The 13538-nt window shown below is 49.6% G+C and overlaps 3 protein-coding genes across 3 annotated transcripts; all 3 read right to left on the bottom strand.

The window, feature by feature from the left end:
- Nucleotides 1-5911: 5911 nt before the first annotated feature.
- ACHE_51157S (uncharacterized protein) lies at nt 5912-8088 on the bottom strand (the record flags this gene model as incomplete). Its single annotated transcript, XM_043280953.1, has 2 exons — nt 5912-7921; nt 7978-8088. The coding sequence occupies 2 exons, from the start codon at nt 8086-8088 to the stop codon at nt 5912-5914; spliced, it is 2121 nt and encodes a 706-aa protein (XP_043138481.1).
- A 653-nt stretch (nt 8089-8741) lies between these two features.
- On the bottom strand, nt 8742-10946 carry RIM21 (PalH/RIM21 family protein; the record flags this gene model as incomplete). Its single annotated transcript, XM_043280951.1, has 1 exon — nt 8742-10946. One exon carries the CDS (start codon nt 10944-10946, stop codon nt 8742-8744), a length of 2205 nt encoding a protein of 734 aa, XP_043138480.1.
- A 798-nt stretch (nt 10947-11744) lies between these two features.
- ACHE_51155S (DUF614 domain protein) lies at nt 11745-12864 on the bottom strand (the record flags this gene model as incomplete). Its single annotated transcript, XM_043280950.1, has 2 exons — nt 11745-11980; nt 12027-12864. The coding sequence occupies 2 exons, from the start codon at nt 12862-12864 to the stop codon at nt 11745-11747; spliced, it is 1074 nt and encodes a 357-aa protein (XP_043138479.1).
- Nucleotides 12865-13538: the final 674 nt, after the last annotated feature.

Below are 13538 nucleotides of genomic sequence, written 5' to 3'. Positions count from 1 at the left end.
CGATATTTAATTTATTATTTGCGAGGTACACATTCGCGATGGTGATGGATTGATACGCTGTTCCTAGACTCTTCTGGGCTCCCAGCTATACAATGCTAACCTTGCGCTACACTGTCATTACCCTACACGTATCATCCTGTGTAGAGGGGTACGGCGAGTCCGCAATATCCGCTCCAATTTGTTCCGAATCCGCAATGGAGCGGGCTCAGGTGGAAGTCGAGAAAGTCTGCAATGGCGGCTGATTATACATGCAGGATCCGCACTGACTTGGATAATCCGAATGGAATAATTGGAGTGGATGGTGTAGACTGAACTTATCCGCACAATCCAGTTACAATATGTTACTGTAACTGACATGAAGTCGGGACTTCTGTGTGATACCGTATATCCTCAAGTAATGGCATGAACACAACCACTAAATCCAACTGTAACTAGTTAACGTAATCCACAACCGAGCGGGCCATCTCCCGACGTGGTCGAAGTGTTGAAGTCAATAACACAGCAAAAAATGCATTTGTTATAAAATTCTAAGCTCTATTGCAATTAGGAAATTGCAGTCTTTTATATCCAATAATATGACATCACTGCACCGTGGTGGTGCCCGTACAGGTGGTTGGTTTGCTGCTGAAGCAGGTCCTCCAGGCACAGTAGTAGAGGCTTCTTGGGCGTCATTCTCACTTTGTATGATACCATGAGCTTCCTGGATAGAAAGGCCTCCTGTATATGCTATCTGTCTATCAAAGCGCTTTCTTTTCTGCTGCGTTTCTCATTTGCAGCCCACAAGTCATGGTTTCCTTTGCCAGAATTGCAACACTATTCATGGCTATTTATGACAACTGGGGAAAACTTGATCTATTGCGGTCTTTGCAGGAATATGAGGGTCTTTGCTGTGCTGTCTCAATAGCTTTTTGACAGTGAATTCTTTCTTTTTTTTACTTGCTTGAGATAATGAGGTGTTTCCGGATCAGAGTTGGTGGATTGGCCCCCATGAGGTGTACAGATTCGAAACCGACGCAAAAGCTATACCCAGCAACATGGCCAAGAGTCTGGTAATGAGCAAAGCCAGTATCACTCCAATGAAGACCCAATGGAGGAAGAACTGTGATCAATAATGGATCTTGAACAAATTCGAATCCTGCAGGCCAACTGCTGGAAATCACGTGAGAAAGTGATGATACACCTCTTTGGTGAGAAAGAGGTGCGCGACTTAAGAGATCCTGGCTATCCAGGAGCCCTATATCAACAGATACACAGACCAAGTGACCACATATTCACAAATGCTTGGAAACCGCTTTCACCTCCTGATTAAGCCTACTAGCGAGGACACTAATGTGGCTAATATGCTACGGGTGTGCTTCTTTGACAGCAAGGCATTGGATCCAACAAAGTGGGAGATACAGCATCATACTAAGCACTTGAGCACATTGACAATACGCACAAGGATAGGCCCTATACACATCCATAATGCATACAATCCCAGTCTTGTGACAGGCCAACCCAGCGTCATTAACACATTGCACAATGCACTGGCTGAAAAACCTGGCCAGCAACATGTGGTAGTGGGCGATTTTAACCTGCATCATCCAATGTGGAACCGGCCTGAATACAGCCACCGCCATGAGGAAGCAGATGATCTAATCAGGGTAGCCGAGGACCACAGCTTAGAACTACTTACACCACCAGGCACAATCACATACGAGAAGCACACAGGCAGAGGTTGCCACCAGATTACAATCGACCTGGCATGAGCTACCGCTGAAGTGACAGATCTTCTGGTTCGCTGTCAAGACCAACGGGACTGGATGCACGCAGCAGACCACATACCAATTCTCACAGAATTAGATATATCTGTGCAGAAGTCTCCAGAGAGGCTAAAGATGCAGTGGCGGGAAGCTGATTGGGACACCTTTCCAAAGGCAATGGAGGGTTTCTGGAAACTGGCTCGTTGGGCACGCCGCCGTGGAGGTGTCCAACCAACCTACACACCAACTCTATTGCAGGGAACCAAACATACGACACTCCAAAAAGGAAAGCACAGGCACTACAGGAGACTCTATTTTCCCCTCCCCCTGAAGCGGATCTCTCAGACATCGCCAATTATGAATACCCAGAACCACTACAGATGCCTGCTATTACAGAGAAAGAGGTCTTTCAGGCAGTCCGGCAGGCTGCACCAAACAAGGCCCCAGGTCCCGATGGTCTACCAAACCTGACATTACAGCGTGCCCTAGCCATCCCAGTCTTCATAGGCCATCTCACTAACCTGTTCAATGCTTGCTTGCAGTTGGGATACTGCCCAGAGCACTTCTGAAAGTCAACTACAGTGGTATTGCGGAAGCCTGGCAAACCTAACTATGCGGACCCAAAGGCATACAGACCAATAGCACTGCTTAGCACAATCGGAAAAGCGTTAGAAGCAGTTATTGCAACCCGCATAAGCTATATGGTTGAAGCATACAGCCTCCTACCACGGACCCATCTTGGTGGCCGCAGAGGAAGATCATGAGAACATGCTATTCATCTCCTGCTGGAACAAGTCCATGCATCCTGGCATACTGGCGCATTGGTAGCCACACTACTCACCCTGGATGTTAGCGGTGCATTTTACAATGCTGCACATAAACGCTTGATCCATAACCTCCAGAAACGAAGGGCTCTAATCAATGCCGTCAACTGGATAGCAAGCTTCCTACGCCACCACATCACAGATATTGTACTGATGGAGGGCGCAACGGGCCGGTTTGCCACAGATACAGGCATACCCCAAAGCTCACCTCTCTCTCCAATACTCTACCTGTTCTACAATGCAGACCTAATCGACCAAATACATGAGGCTTATCCTGGAAAAGCTATGGTCACTGGCTACATTGATGACATATGCGTACTTGTCTGGAGCCGGGCTGCTGTGGCTAACTGCCGACGTCTTGAGCAAATACACAAAATAGCAGAACAATGGGAAACACAACATGCCTCCAAGTTTGCCCCAGCAAAATATGGTCTGATATATCTGTGGCAGAAGGTCAGAGGTGTCCCTAGACTAATGGGCTCAACTGATGCATTAGTCAAAGTGAAGGGGTGGAGGTTAAGGCAGTGCCTACCCTCCGCTACCTTGGCGTCCACATAGACCAGCATCTCACTGGCATGAGACAAATTGAACACTGCCGAGTTAAAGCAAATGAAATGATAGCAGCACTTTGCTCCATAGCAGGATCAACATGGGGAATCACCCTATCCCATCTCCGCCAAATGTACACAGCAGTATTGTGGCCACAGATCACATCTGCCAGTTCCACATGGTTTGTACAGGCTGGATGGGGCTTCAAGGCGGCAGAAAATGCTGATAGGAAAGCCTTAGAATCTATCCAGCACAAGGCCCTCTACAGGATAGCTGGTGCTTTCAGAACAACCTCCCGAGCTGCTCTAAAAATATGTCTCAACATCCCTCCCCCAACGATTGCATTAGAGTGTGTAGCCAAAGAATCATACCTCCGCATAATCACTTCACCCCTTATGGCCACTCTCATTGAGATACGCCACTCTGGCCAACGACCAGCACCAAGGAATGCACAGGAGCGACACATGCAATGGGTCATCAGCCCAGACCATGATCCTCTGACATCACCCACTAGAACGATGGGGACGGCGAATTGTGAACTTCCAGAACAGGCTGGAGGTTATACACCCACATGTGACCCCACCATGGTGGTCAGGTCTGGAGTCCTATGTGGGAAACTCGGGAAGTAGCCCTAGCAGCTCATCAGAATGCCCTACACAGCGGCGCCGACATTGTCACATACACAGATGGCAGTTTGACAGAACAGGGAGTTGGAGCAGCGGTAGTTTGACCTCTGGGGCACCAGGCAGTTCACATTGGCTCCCCAGCTACCCACACTGTATATGCAGCGGAATTACGAGGCATAGAGATGGCACTCAGTCAAATACACAACACGGGTGGGCTGGCATCACAACTTTCCCATCAGACCTACATGCAATCATCTTTACAGACAACCAGGCGGCGATATAAGCGTGCTCAGCTCCAGGAAGGTCTTCTGGACAATATATCCTGAGTGAGATTACATGCACTGCATCTCAACTACAGGAACGCGGCTGGGATATACAGCTGTATTGGCTCCCAGGTCATGAAGGCATCTATGGCAATGAGTGTGCTGACGGTCTTGCAAAAGAAGCTGCTAATTCCCTAATACCCAACGGTGCGGAGGAGCTCACTCCCATGGCTAGCACTCGAAGAGCCCTCCGCATAGAAGCAGCAAGCGCATGGAAGTCTGAATGGGCCGCCTCCACCCACGGGAATTCCCTCCGTCGTTTATGGAAAGAAGCCTCAAAAGCACCAATGCAACTATACCAAGGCCTACAGAGAGCCGCCACATCAGTCCGCATTCAAACGCAAACTGGGACGATTGCGCTGGCTAGTTATCTTGGTACCTTTAATGCTATGGAATCGACTGAATGCTCTTGTGGACGTGGTCGTCAAGATATACGCCATGTTCTCCTCCACTGTACAAACCAGGCAGGCCCCCGGATGCGCCATCTTACGCAGGGGTCAAGGCGGGAGCTGGATTACCGGGCCTACCTAACGCGGCCAGACTTGGTGCCAAAAGCAGTGCGATTCATGTTTGAGACAGGCCTCCTAGGCCAGTTTCAGACTCTACCAACCACATACCCAGTCACAACAACGGACTTGAGGCAACCGGCAGCATAGCGCAGCCGAGGTTACGCGCTTGCAGAAGTAGGGAAGGAAACGAGATAGTATCCAACAAGCCAATGGATCTTCGTGGTCATGGGAATAGCAGCACGAAAACCAGCAGCACGGGATATACAACATGCGGAATAACATACCAGGATATGCATAGAAAGACGACGATGTATATAGCGATTACCACAAGAACGACTTTTAGGTGAGCCTAGAGCTACCAGAGCGCTGCTGCGATTCCTAGCTAGTACCAGCATAGCTCTACCCCGAGCACACCTACAGCGAACGGCGGAAAGGGCCCGAAGAGATGATGAATGGGGACTGGAAGCATTGGAGGAGGCAGTTAGGACAGGAGAAGGGTAGCTGGGAGGGTAGTCTGAGCTGAGATTCAGCCTAGGCCACACCCATCCTGTTCTGAAATTCTTGTGGATTCTGCGGAGTCTCTCTCTACTTTCTTAAGGTGTCACCGAACAAGCTGGTTCCAAAATCCAGGCAACCTATTGGTCTGATGTCTGGTTTTGATATCGCATTGATACAGTTTCTGGGTTTCGTGATTTGTCGTTTTGATTGAGCCAAAAAAAAAAAAAAAAAAGGAAGAACTTTAGAAACTGCTTTTGAAAGGAAGAATGGAATGTACATTGAAATCGGTCTTTTGGGTGTTTAAATAGCTATTTGTCTGGTATTCAAAGCCATGATGGAAGCGCTTCCCAATATGAAACTATAGATAAATCAGGTGTAAATGTTGCTGGTGAGTATATTTGCGCTTTACTAATTTACCAGTGGTCGCTTTAAAGTGGCGACGCCGGAACGGAAATGCCACGAAAATGTACTTTAAAAGGCCACGACCCCGAGTTACTCCGTATTTGGGGTGGTTTCTATGTGGAGTTTCTTAGTTGTATGGGTTTGGGGTTGTCGTTTGTTCGAGTACCTGTCTGTTCGCACTGCATGATGTTGGAGAGATAGTTATATATAGTAAGTAGCAAGAATTTATGAATTTGTAACTATGTCGATTTCAAAAGCAACCGAGGATATTAGTGGAAGAGAAAAATAAATACGTTACATGTCTTGAATACCCCGAATATATTTCCCAACACAACACCATGACACTCCTTTTTCACATCAAAAAAAAAATAAAAAATAAAAATCCAAAGATGAGATTTATATGTACATTACTGTATAAACAATTTGCAATCACACCCATCATAACTCCTGCTTATCCAACCCCCAAATCTCCCAGTCCTTGAGCACCTCCCACCCAACACGCCGTAACCGCCGTCTCCAACGCTGCGCATCAGGATTCGTCTGCAGCGGCAGACAAATATTATCATCTAATTCCGCGAGAAAGTTCTCGTGTGGGAGCGGTTGGTGGTGCCGGGTTTTTGTGGGCGAGGTTGTGAGGGGAGATTGGTGGTCGTCATCTCGGGGACGTTTGCCGAGGATTGAGGTGGTGGATTGTTGACGGGAATTTGGATGGCCGGATTGAGGATGTGCTGTGGTAGGAAGGAGGTGTGAGTGAGGGGAGGTGGTGTTCATGCCTAGATCTTGGTTTGGAGTGCCGTTTTCGAATGTGGGTGTTTGGAGGGTTGGTGTGGAGGCGTAGTGGTTTGGAGATTCTTCAGTATGCGGCCGTTGTTGCGACGGCGGCTGGTGGTCTTCTGCGATGTAGAACTCCCGCAATTCCCATGCTTTCCAGCCCACTCCTAGTACCTTTAGATTACTGAAGATACTCTTATCAGCCAGCGGCACGCTCATCTTCTCGACGAGGATCTTATCGTCCAATTCGACAAGATCTTGCAGCGTTCGCGCAGACGCGAATCTGTTCGCATTGTTTGTAGTCCGCGGTGCGGTCCCTGTCCCCGGCGTTCCATTAGGCGGCGAGGTGATATTCTCCGTGGGAATGAGAAGGCGTAATGCGCTGAGTTTCCGGAGGAATGGAAGAATAAGACCTAACGTCTCCATACTGCTCAACTCCGTTGCAAAAGCGAATTGTTCTAGATTTGGGCTCGCGTGGACAAGGCGGGCGAGGGTAGATGCGGAGAGAGGCCATCGGGATGGGAGTAGGAGGTGGCGTAGTGTGGAGGCGTGATTTGTCACGATGGCATTTAAGTAGTTATCTCTGATGTTGAGTTGGAGGTTGCTAGGGTTTGGTGATGAGACGGTAGGGGAGTTCGAATGAGGATAGGCGTAGTCTGAAGACGGCCGCGGCGAGGATGAACTTGGAACTCTAGGGGAGGTCACATCATTGGCATCGCGGGGCGAATTGACGAAATAGAGCCTCTCTAGTCCAGTGAAATTCGCCAGGAATTCAGCATGTCTCTTGGACAGCGCATCCTGTCTCATGCACTTGATCTGCAGGCGACTATTGGGCGGATTCGTCGGCCAGCTCCTGTCCACAAACGTATTCATGAAACTCGGACCATCAGACCCAGTATTGTTCAAGACCGTAACGTCCTCCACCGTATTAGGATCGAACGCGATATTAAACTCCTCACTGTGCAGCGCATACAAATTTTGTAGCGCAATCTTCCGCACAGCCAACGGCTCCCTCGCCGAAATACATTTGCGAAAGTAATCATGCAGCATAACACTCGGCTCCTGCGCATTGCGCATCCGCGACGACCAATGCATATTCAACTCCTTCAACTTCTTACACTTCCACAACAGCGTCGAAATATCATCCGGATAGCACAACGGATCAATATCCGTCAACTTCAACCTCCGCAAATGCGGCATCGGCGGAATAACAATCGTCGGTCTCGGATGCCGACTACTCGGAAACCGCACATTCAGCGACGTCAATCTCGGCAACTGCGCAAGTCCCAGATAAACCGTCTCCAACATCTTCGTATTAAGCTCCCAGCTAAAGCTCTCCAGATCCGGCATGCGGTCCACGGCCGCGCGGACAGCGATGTTCAACATCATCGAGGAATCTGGGACCCGTCCGACTCGCGCGTGTTCCTCGAGTTCGTGTTCGCGCCATTCGCCGCGGAGGGTCAGCGATCGCACGAGTTTCGCATATGGCCGTGTGATGACGGCATTAAGGCCCATGGAGAAGGGGCTTGCGCTGCCCACGCCTTCGGGTTCTTCGCCGCGATACCGGATTTTATCGTAGGAGGTTAGAGTGAGGTTTCTGTAGAGGAGCGGGAGGGACATGTAGTTAAGAACCCGGCAGGTCCTGCATAGTCGGGCGAGGTCTGCGATGTCGTCGACCTAGACAAGAGAACTGTTAGTCAAAGGCAATCCAGTCGAATGTTTGAGGCACGCACATAGGAAATAATCTTGTCGATCAAGTTCAACGGCAACACCATCAACGATGCATCTCCCGGCATGTCCGCCGTGACGGTGGCTTCGAACATGTTTCGATTGACAGCCGCCATGGTGCGACGTCCACGAGCAATGATGTCACAGCATGGACCGGGGAGAACAGACGACCAGCAGGAAAAGAATGAGGCATCGATTAATGGGATCGCAGTATCATGTCAGGGTGGAGGGTGTTGGTAGGCAAAGTGACGAAAAAGAGAGCTTGGAGCTTCGGAGGTCTTGATTTGACGGAAGAAAAACTTCCGCCTTGAGGATCGCGCAGGATTCGATGTTCGTATTCGTCCCTGATAGGGCACAGTAACAAAAGACTATTACGCAAAAGGCATTGTTAAGGGAAAAGTTGTTTATATTCAGAGGATGTCTCTTGTATGTCTAGAAAAAATGCAGCATCCGGTTCTCTGGCCATCTGTTAAGCTGCACACCGCCTTATATAGATCTCAAAATCCCAGTTCAAGATATAACAAAAATGTATGTAGTTGGCAAAAGTCGTTAACAAAATTATAGTATAGAAAGACATCGACAAGGCGAGAAGATAAGATCCCATATATACCACATAAATAATCCTTAAAGAAAGCGCCAGTCACTGGGTATCACTTGAATATAGCTGCCAAATCCCAATACTCCAAGAATATAAGAAAAACCGTTCCTCCCAAAACCCGATATATTCAATTAATCATGACGATAGCTGGAAATATCCTCACTTGTCGCGTTATTGTCCTGTGCCGAAATGGCCAAAAGATTGCCCGCGTTCCTGACCCGGCCGCTGTGGTGTAGGTTGGTAGACCGTCCCATCAGAACCCGCCCCTTCAGAAGCTTGAGACGCATCGTGCGTGTGATTCGTAGAAATATGGCCTGGAAGATGGTCATCGGACCCGACAAGAGCCGCCGCTTCGGGGTCATAGCGCAGTTCATAATGGTTGGCATTACCGTCGGCCGACCATGGCGGAGCGATTCCCATCTGCGATGGAATGACCCTAACAGGTAAATTAGAATGACCGGAAACTGGATGGCGGCCCTGCTCAAGAAGACTTGAGTCATTGAACAACTGCGGCGACCAGTTGCTTTGTCCCTGATTGCGGGCAGGAATGACGGTGATCGGCAAGGATGCATCGGCAGCTTGTCGTCCGCTTGCAGGATGTCTTTTCCGGTGAAAAGGGAAGAAATGATTGTCTCTGCGCGGCGCACTGGGTTGCTGTTCGTTCCCTTCGTCCTCGGAGGAATCCGACTCTTTCTCCTCGGGATGCTCTGCCTGTGCGGAGGCGACTTCCCTTGGCGGAGATGCACGTCTTCGTTTGAATTGATTCAGTAGACTCCGCCATCGTGGATCTGTGTGGACGGTTTGATGCTGTTGTGCCGTGAGAGCTTCGTCGGAATGATCATTACGCTGTCTGATATCCTGCTCCTTGGGTCCATCCGTTTCCTCCTCCTCTTCCATATAAGGCATCACAACCGGCGGGGTGGGACTCGATACAGGGTGGTAGCGGACGTTATACACCGTGCTTGCCGCACTGTTGGTATCTGCTCGGCTGACAGGCGTAACCGCTACCGGCGGTGGAGTGGGCCGGGCTGCTCGCCGGCGCCGTGACTCGGCAAAGAGGGCGTATGTTTGACTCTGTGGGCCAGGCTGTCTTCGTGGTCCGTTATTTCGAGTTCGCAAGGGATGATGTGCTAAGCCCATCATGCCTCCCCAGCCTGACGATGCGCCTGTACCGCCGCCTCGATCATTTCCAGTATAGGTTTGGCGCGGCCAATCGACTTCTTCTGACGGCGTAATTTCCAACATTTCATCACCATCGAAGATCTCCCTTCCGAGAATTCCATCCTTTCTTTCGTCGCGCTCCAAAGCCTCGATCCGTTCCACCCATTCCCAGACCACGACACTCGCTGCGGCAGATCCAACCCATCGGATGTAACTACCCCAGCCAGCCACGTCAGGCTTTGCAATATCCAACACGAAAAACACAACTGGAATCAACACCGCACAGAGCGATAGAAGTGCTACCAGGCAGATATTCTTCATCTTCGGGTGGAAGAACGCGAATCGGTGTTTCGACAAGGAATAAAAGATAACCCATGCGGCATAGAGTAAGTTCAAGGAAAGTTCAAATAGGTAACTGAGCGCAGGAATCGCATCGTCATATAATCGTGGTCGCGTGGTGTTGGTTTTCACGAGGAAGTTCTCGAGTATGCTGAACGTTGTATCCAACACGATTAGTGCAAAACCAGCCCATTTGATCATGACCTTTTCCTTGTGTCGCGGGAATAATCGGATCAACGTTTGAACCTGAGCAAGCCAGAGAAAAGTGCTGGATATGACGCGAACTATTCGAATTTCGTTCCCATCAATAACCTCTGCAGTTAGTGCTTCAGCATCCGAGTATCCATATACATACTGCCTCTCAGCGACCTTGAACGAATCCGCACTCGCGATGGTCAATGAGATGGCAACCAATATTGCAGCAACTTTTTGAAGCCATGGTCGGCCACCAACTCCCACAGTCGAGGAACCACCACTATAGGACCCCCCAATCATACCATGTCGACTCAAGAAATTTGCGCCACCGCTGGGGCCACCGATGTAATATGTACGCGGAGTAATCAGAAGGATAATAACGAGAAGATAGCTGACAACAGTGGCGCAACCGATTGCATATAACTGCGGCGTAACGGAGGAGTAAAAGGGGTCGCGGGTATCCAGCACGGCAGAGGGATTGGTAACATTCGACGGCTCACCCGTGCATAGAGGCTCAAAAACCGCATTCTGCGTCAAGGTGAGAGTGGCAGTCCGGTTCAAATGAATATAGCCATGCTGTGGCAAGAGAAACGGCGTACAACCGGGGTGATAACTCGTGGTGGTCGTGGATGTTGGTTGAGCCCAGATCTGGCGGGGAGTCAGACCAGCGGCGTCCCCCATGGTCGGTTACTCAAGAAGGATTCACGGTCGTCCTCGTCCTCGTCTTCGTCGTCGTCGCCGTCGTCGTTGTCGTTGACGTTGCAGGCCGCTCATGTATGGTCTGTAACCATCGGAGATAATCCCCTTTTTGAAAAGCATAAGCAAGCATACAGTCTCGATATCCTTCGCAGGTAAGCTGTTCTTTCCCTTATGTAGGCATGATTGAGACTCGATGGGGAAAGGAGAGGAGTATCGCGGCGGTGCGAGTCAACTCGGGGGCAGAATCGTGATGTAATAATCGGAGGGAGCTAGATAGATTTAGATAGACAGTAAGAGATAATGAAGGTAATAGACAGAATGTATAGCGAGCGATGGAGGTTAGTGCAACAGTTAAGGGGGAGCGGAGGATCAGAGCCCAAGAAAGGCGTTCATTCGTTTTCGCCGGCCGCCGTTGATCCGCCACCTGGGCGGTCGGCGGTCGAGATTCGGTCACTGTATCACTCAGAGTCCTCCATACTTATGCCACCCGGGAATTTTGAGCCTTTTCTTATGGGGATTGAGTTAAACATACAATGACAGCTGCAATAATATTAAATTGGGTATTGTATCTCCTATCGTGGCATGATATACAAAATACACGTTATCCCTGCAATGGTATATACAACAGGCAAGGAAGAAATGGTCAAACCGTGAATATCGAAAGAATTTGTCGTACAGTAATGGGCAAAGGCGTTGAAGACAATGTATCCCCTGCCATGCGAGGTGTGAAGGAATTTAAGGGAGGGATGAAGAAGTGCTCCGACGCTTGACTGCCGTTGATCATCTCGGGGGTGGAGGATAGGACATCGGTGTCGGGGCAGTGTAGGGTGATAGCAGCGTCGCCCCTTGCGCTGCTGCTATTTTGGCGCGATTCTCTTCTCGTTTCTTGATTTCTGTCTCGTCCTGGATTAGGGTGCAACAGGTACAGCAGGTAGCGCGCACGCAGTCAGACCCAATATCGCCTTTGATGCCGTATGCTTTTCGAGTCCGCTTATGTTGGATAGTTGCCAGAAGCCCTAGCATGGTTAGCTAAATTATTATAAAAAGAGAAATGAAGCTCACATTGACAACCACACAACAGAGCCATTGCTGTACAAGATCCATTGCACGCGCTATACCCTAACAGATTTGTCGGATCTTCTTTTCGCGACTTCAGAGTGAGTCGGTACTGTGTCTTCCCATATAGGATACAAGGGCAAAAGATTCCCAGACAGCAAGTACTGATATTTGAGCAATCGCACAGGCTATGACTCCAGGTTCCGCCTTTGATCTCTTGGTTCGGATGCTTTACTTGACCGGGCTGGTGATATGCAGCTACATCCTCTGGAACTGCTACTTGGGTTGTGCTTGTCGCCGTCGGTGGAGGGAACCGTGGAAATTGGGGAGAGTGCAGCGGGTTTGTATCTGGTGCGACAGCTAGAGGACGGGTGCTGGGGTTCTGTTCTGACGATGTTTGATCCGTCTTCAAGGGAAGTGGCCCTGGCGACCTTGGAGTAGGATCCTGCATATACTGCGCTGCTTCCGCACACGGGAGTTGGGGTTGTATGGAAGCTTGAGAGTGAGGTTGAATCATTTCGTCGGCATATGGAGCGTAGTTTGCTGGATGCTGTTCCGGCGGCGGAGGAGAGCCGGAAGTATAAGGAGAGGCGACCGGGCCATTTTGTAGATATTGTGTTTTCTCATTTACTATATTTGGTGTCTGCTGCGGTACTTGTCTGGACACAGTTGGCTGTTCTGGTTCCTGGGGTTGTTCTTGTCGTTCCTGCAGGCGCTGTTGGTGTTGTGTTGGATCCGCGGCGGCCGATGGTTGGTGACCCGGGGCATGCATCTCCAATGGCGTCTGAAGGAAGGAATATCTGCGGTTTACATTGTTCGTATCTAAGCGTAATTGGCGGTTCATTGTGTCTGGTTCACCAATGAGTTATGAGGTTTGTCGCAAAGCAAGTAATGGCTGTTCGACTCGGTTTCAGACGATTCAGGGACAAACAAGGCTGTAGTAAACACTGTAGGCGATGCTGGTTCAGACCGACGAGAAAAGAGCGTGTATGATGCAGTTTGGCAGACAGCACATGTACCTTGATGTACCTGGATGTATGTACTCTCCACAGATGATGATGGCCGGCGGAGACAAATGCAGAGGGTGAGTTAAAAGGATGAACAAGAGAGTAAAAATACAGAGAATAATACAAGAATATGAATCGAAATAGAGAGATAGAGTCAAGATCAGAAGAGCAAGTTTTGTTAGAAGTGTAGGCAGAAATCAAGGTGTGTAAGAGTGAGAGAGCGTCGGCCTCGGGAGACAGTAACATGCATGTTCGGGCTTGCTGTGTATCGTCGACCTCTCTTTCTTGGTATCTGCATAATGATGTGGACTTTACTGGGGACGTCCAGTCAGAAGCATTTGGCGGTGGTTCGGCAACTGCTGTTGGAAGATGAGGAACGGCGCCATCACAGCGCCGTCGATTTTGATCACATCACATCAAGCGCTCACCAATGAGGAGTGTGGAATGACTGCGCCGCATTAGTAGTGGTTGTATGAGGACTCGTAAGTGGTCTCCGTACTGGAAATGTTTG

Source organism: Aspergillus chevalieri, chromosome 5 (genome assembly GCF_016861735.1).
Source record: "Aspergillus chevalieri M1 DNA, chromosome 5, nearly complete sequence".
In the NCBI taxonomy this organism is placed as follows: Eukaryota; Fungi; Ascomycota; class Eurotiomycetes; order Eurotiales; family Aspergillaceae; genus Aspergillus; species Aspergillus chevalieri.
Note: the sequence above shows the minus strand (reverse complement) of the source record. Positions and strands in the feature narration are given on the sequence as shown.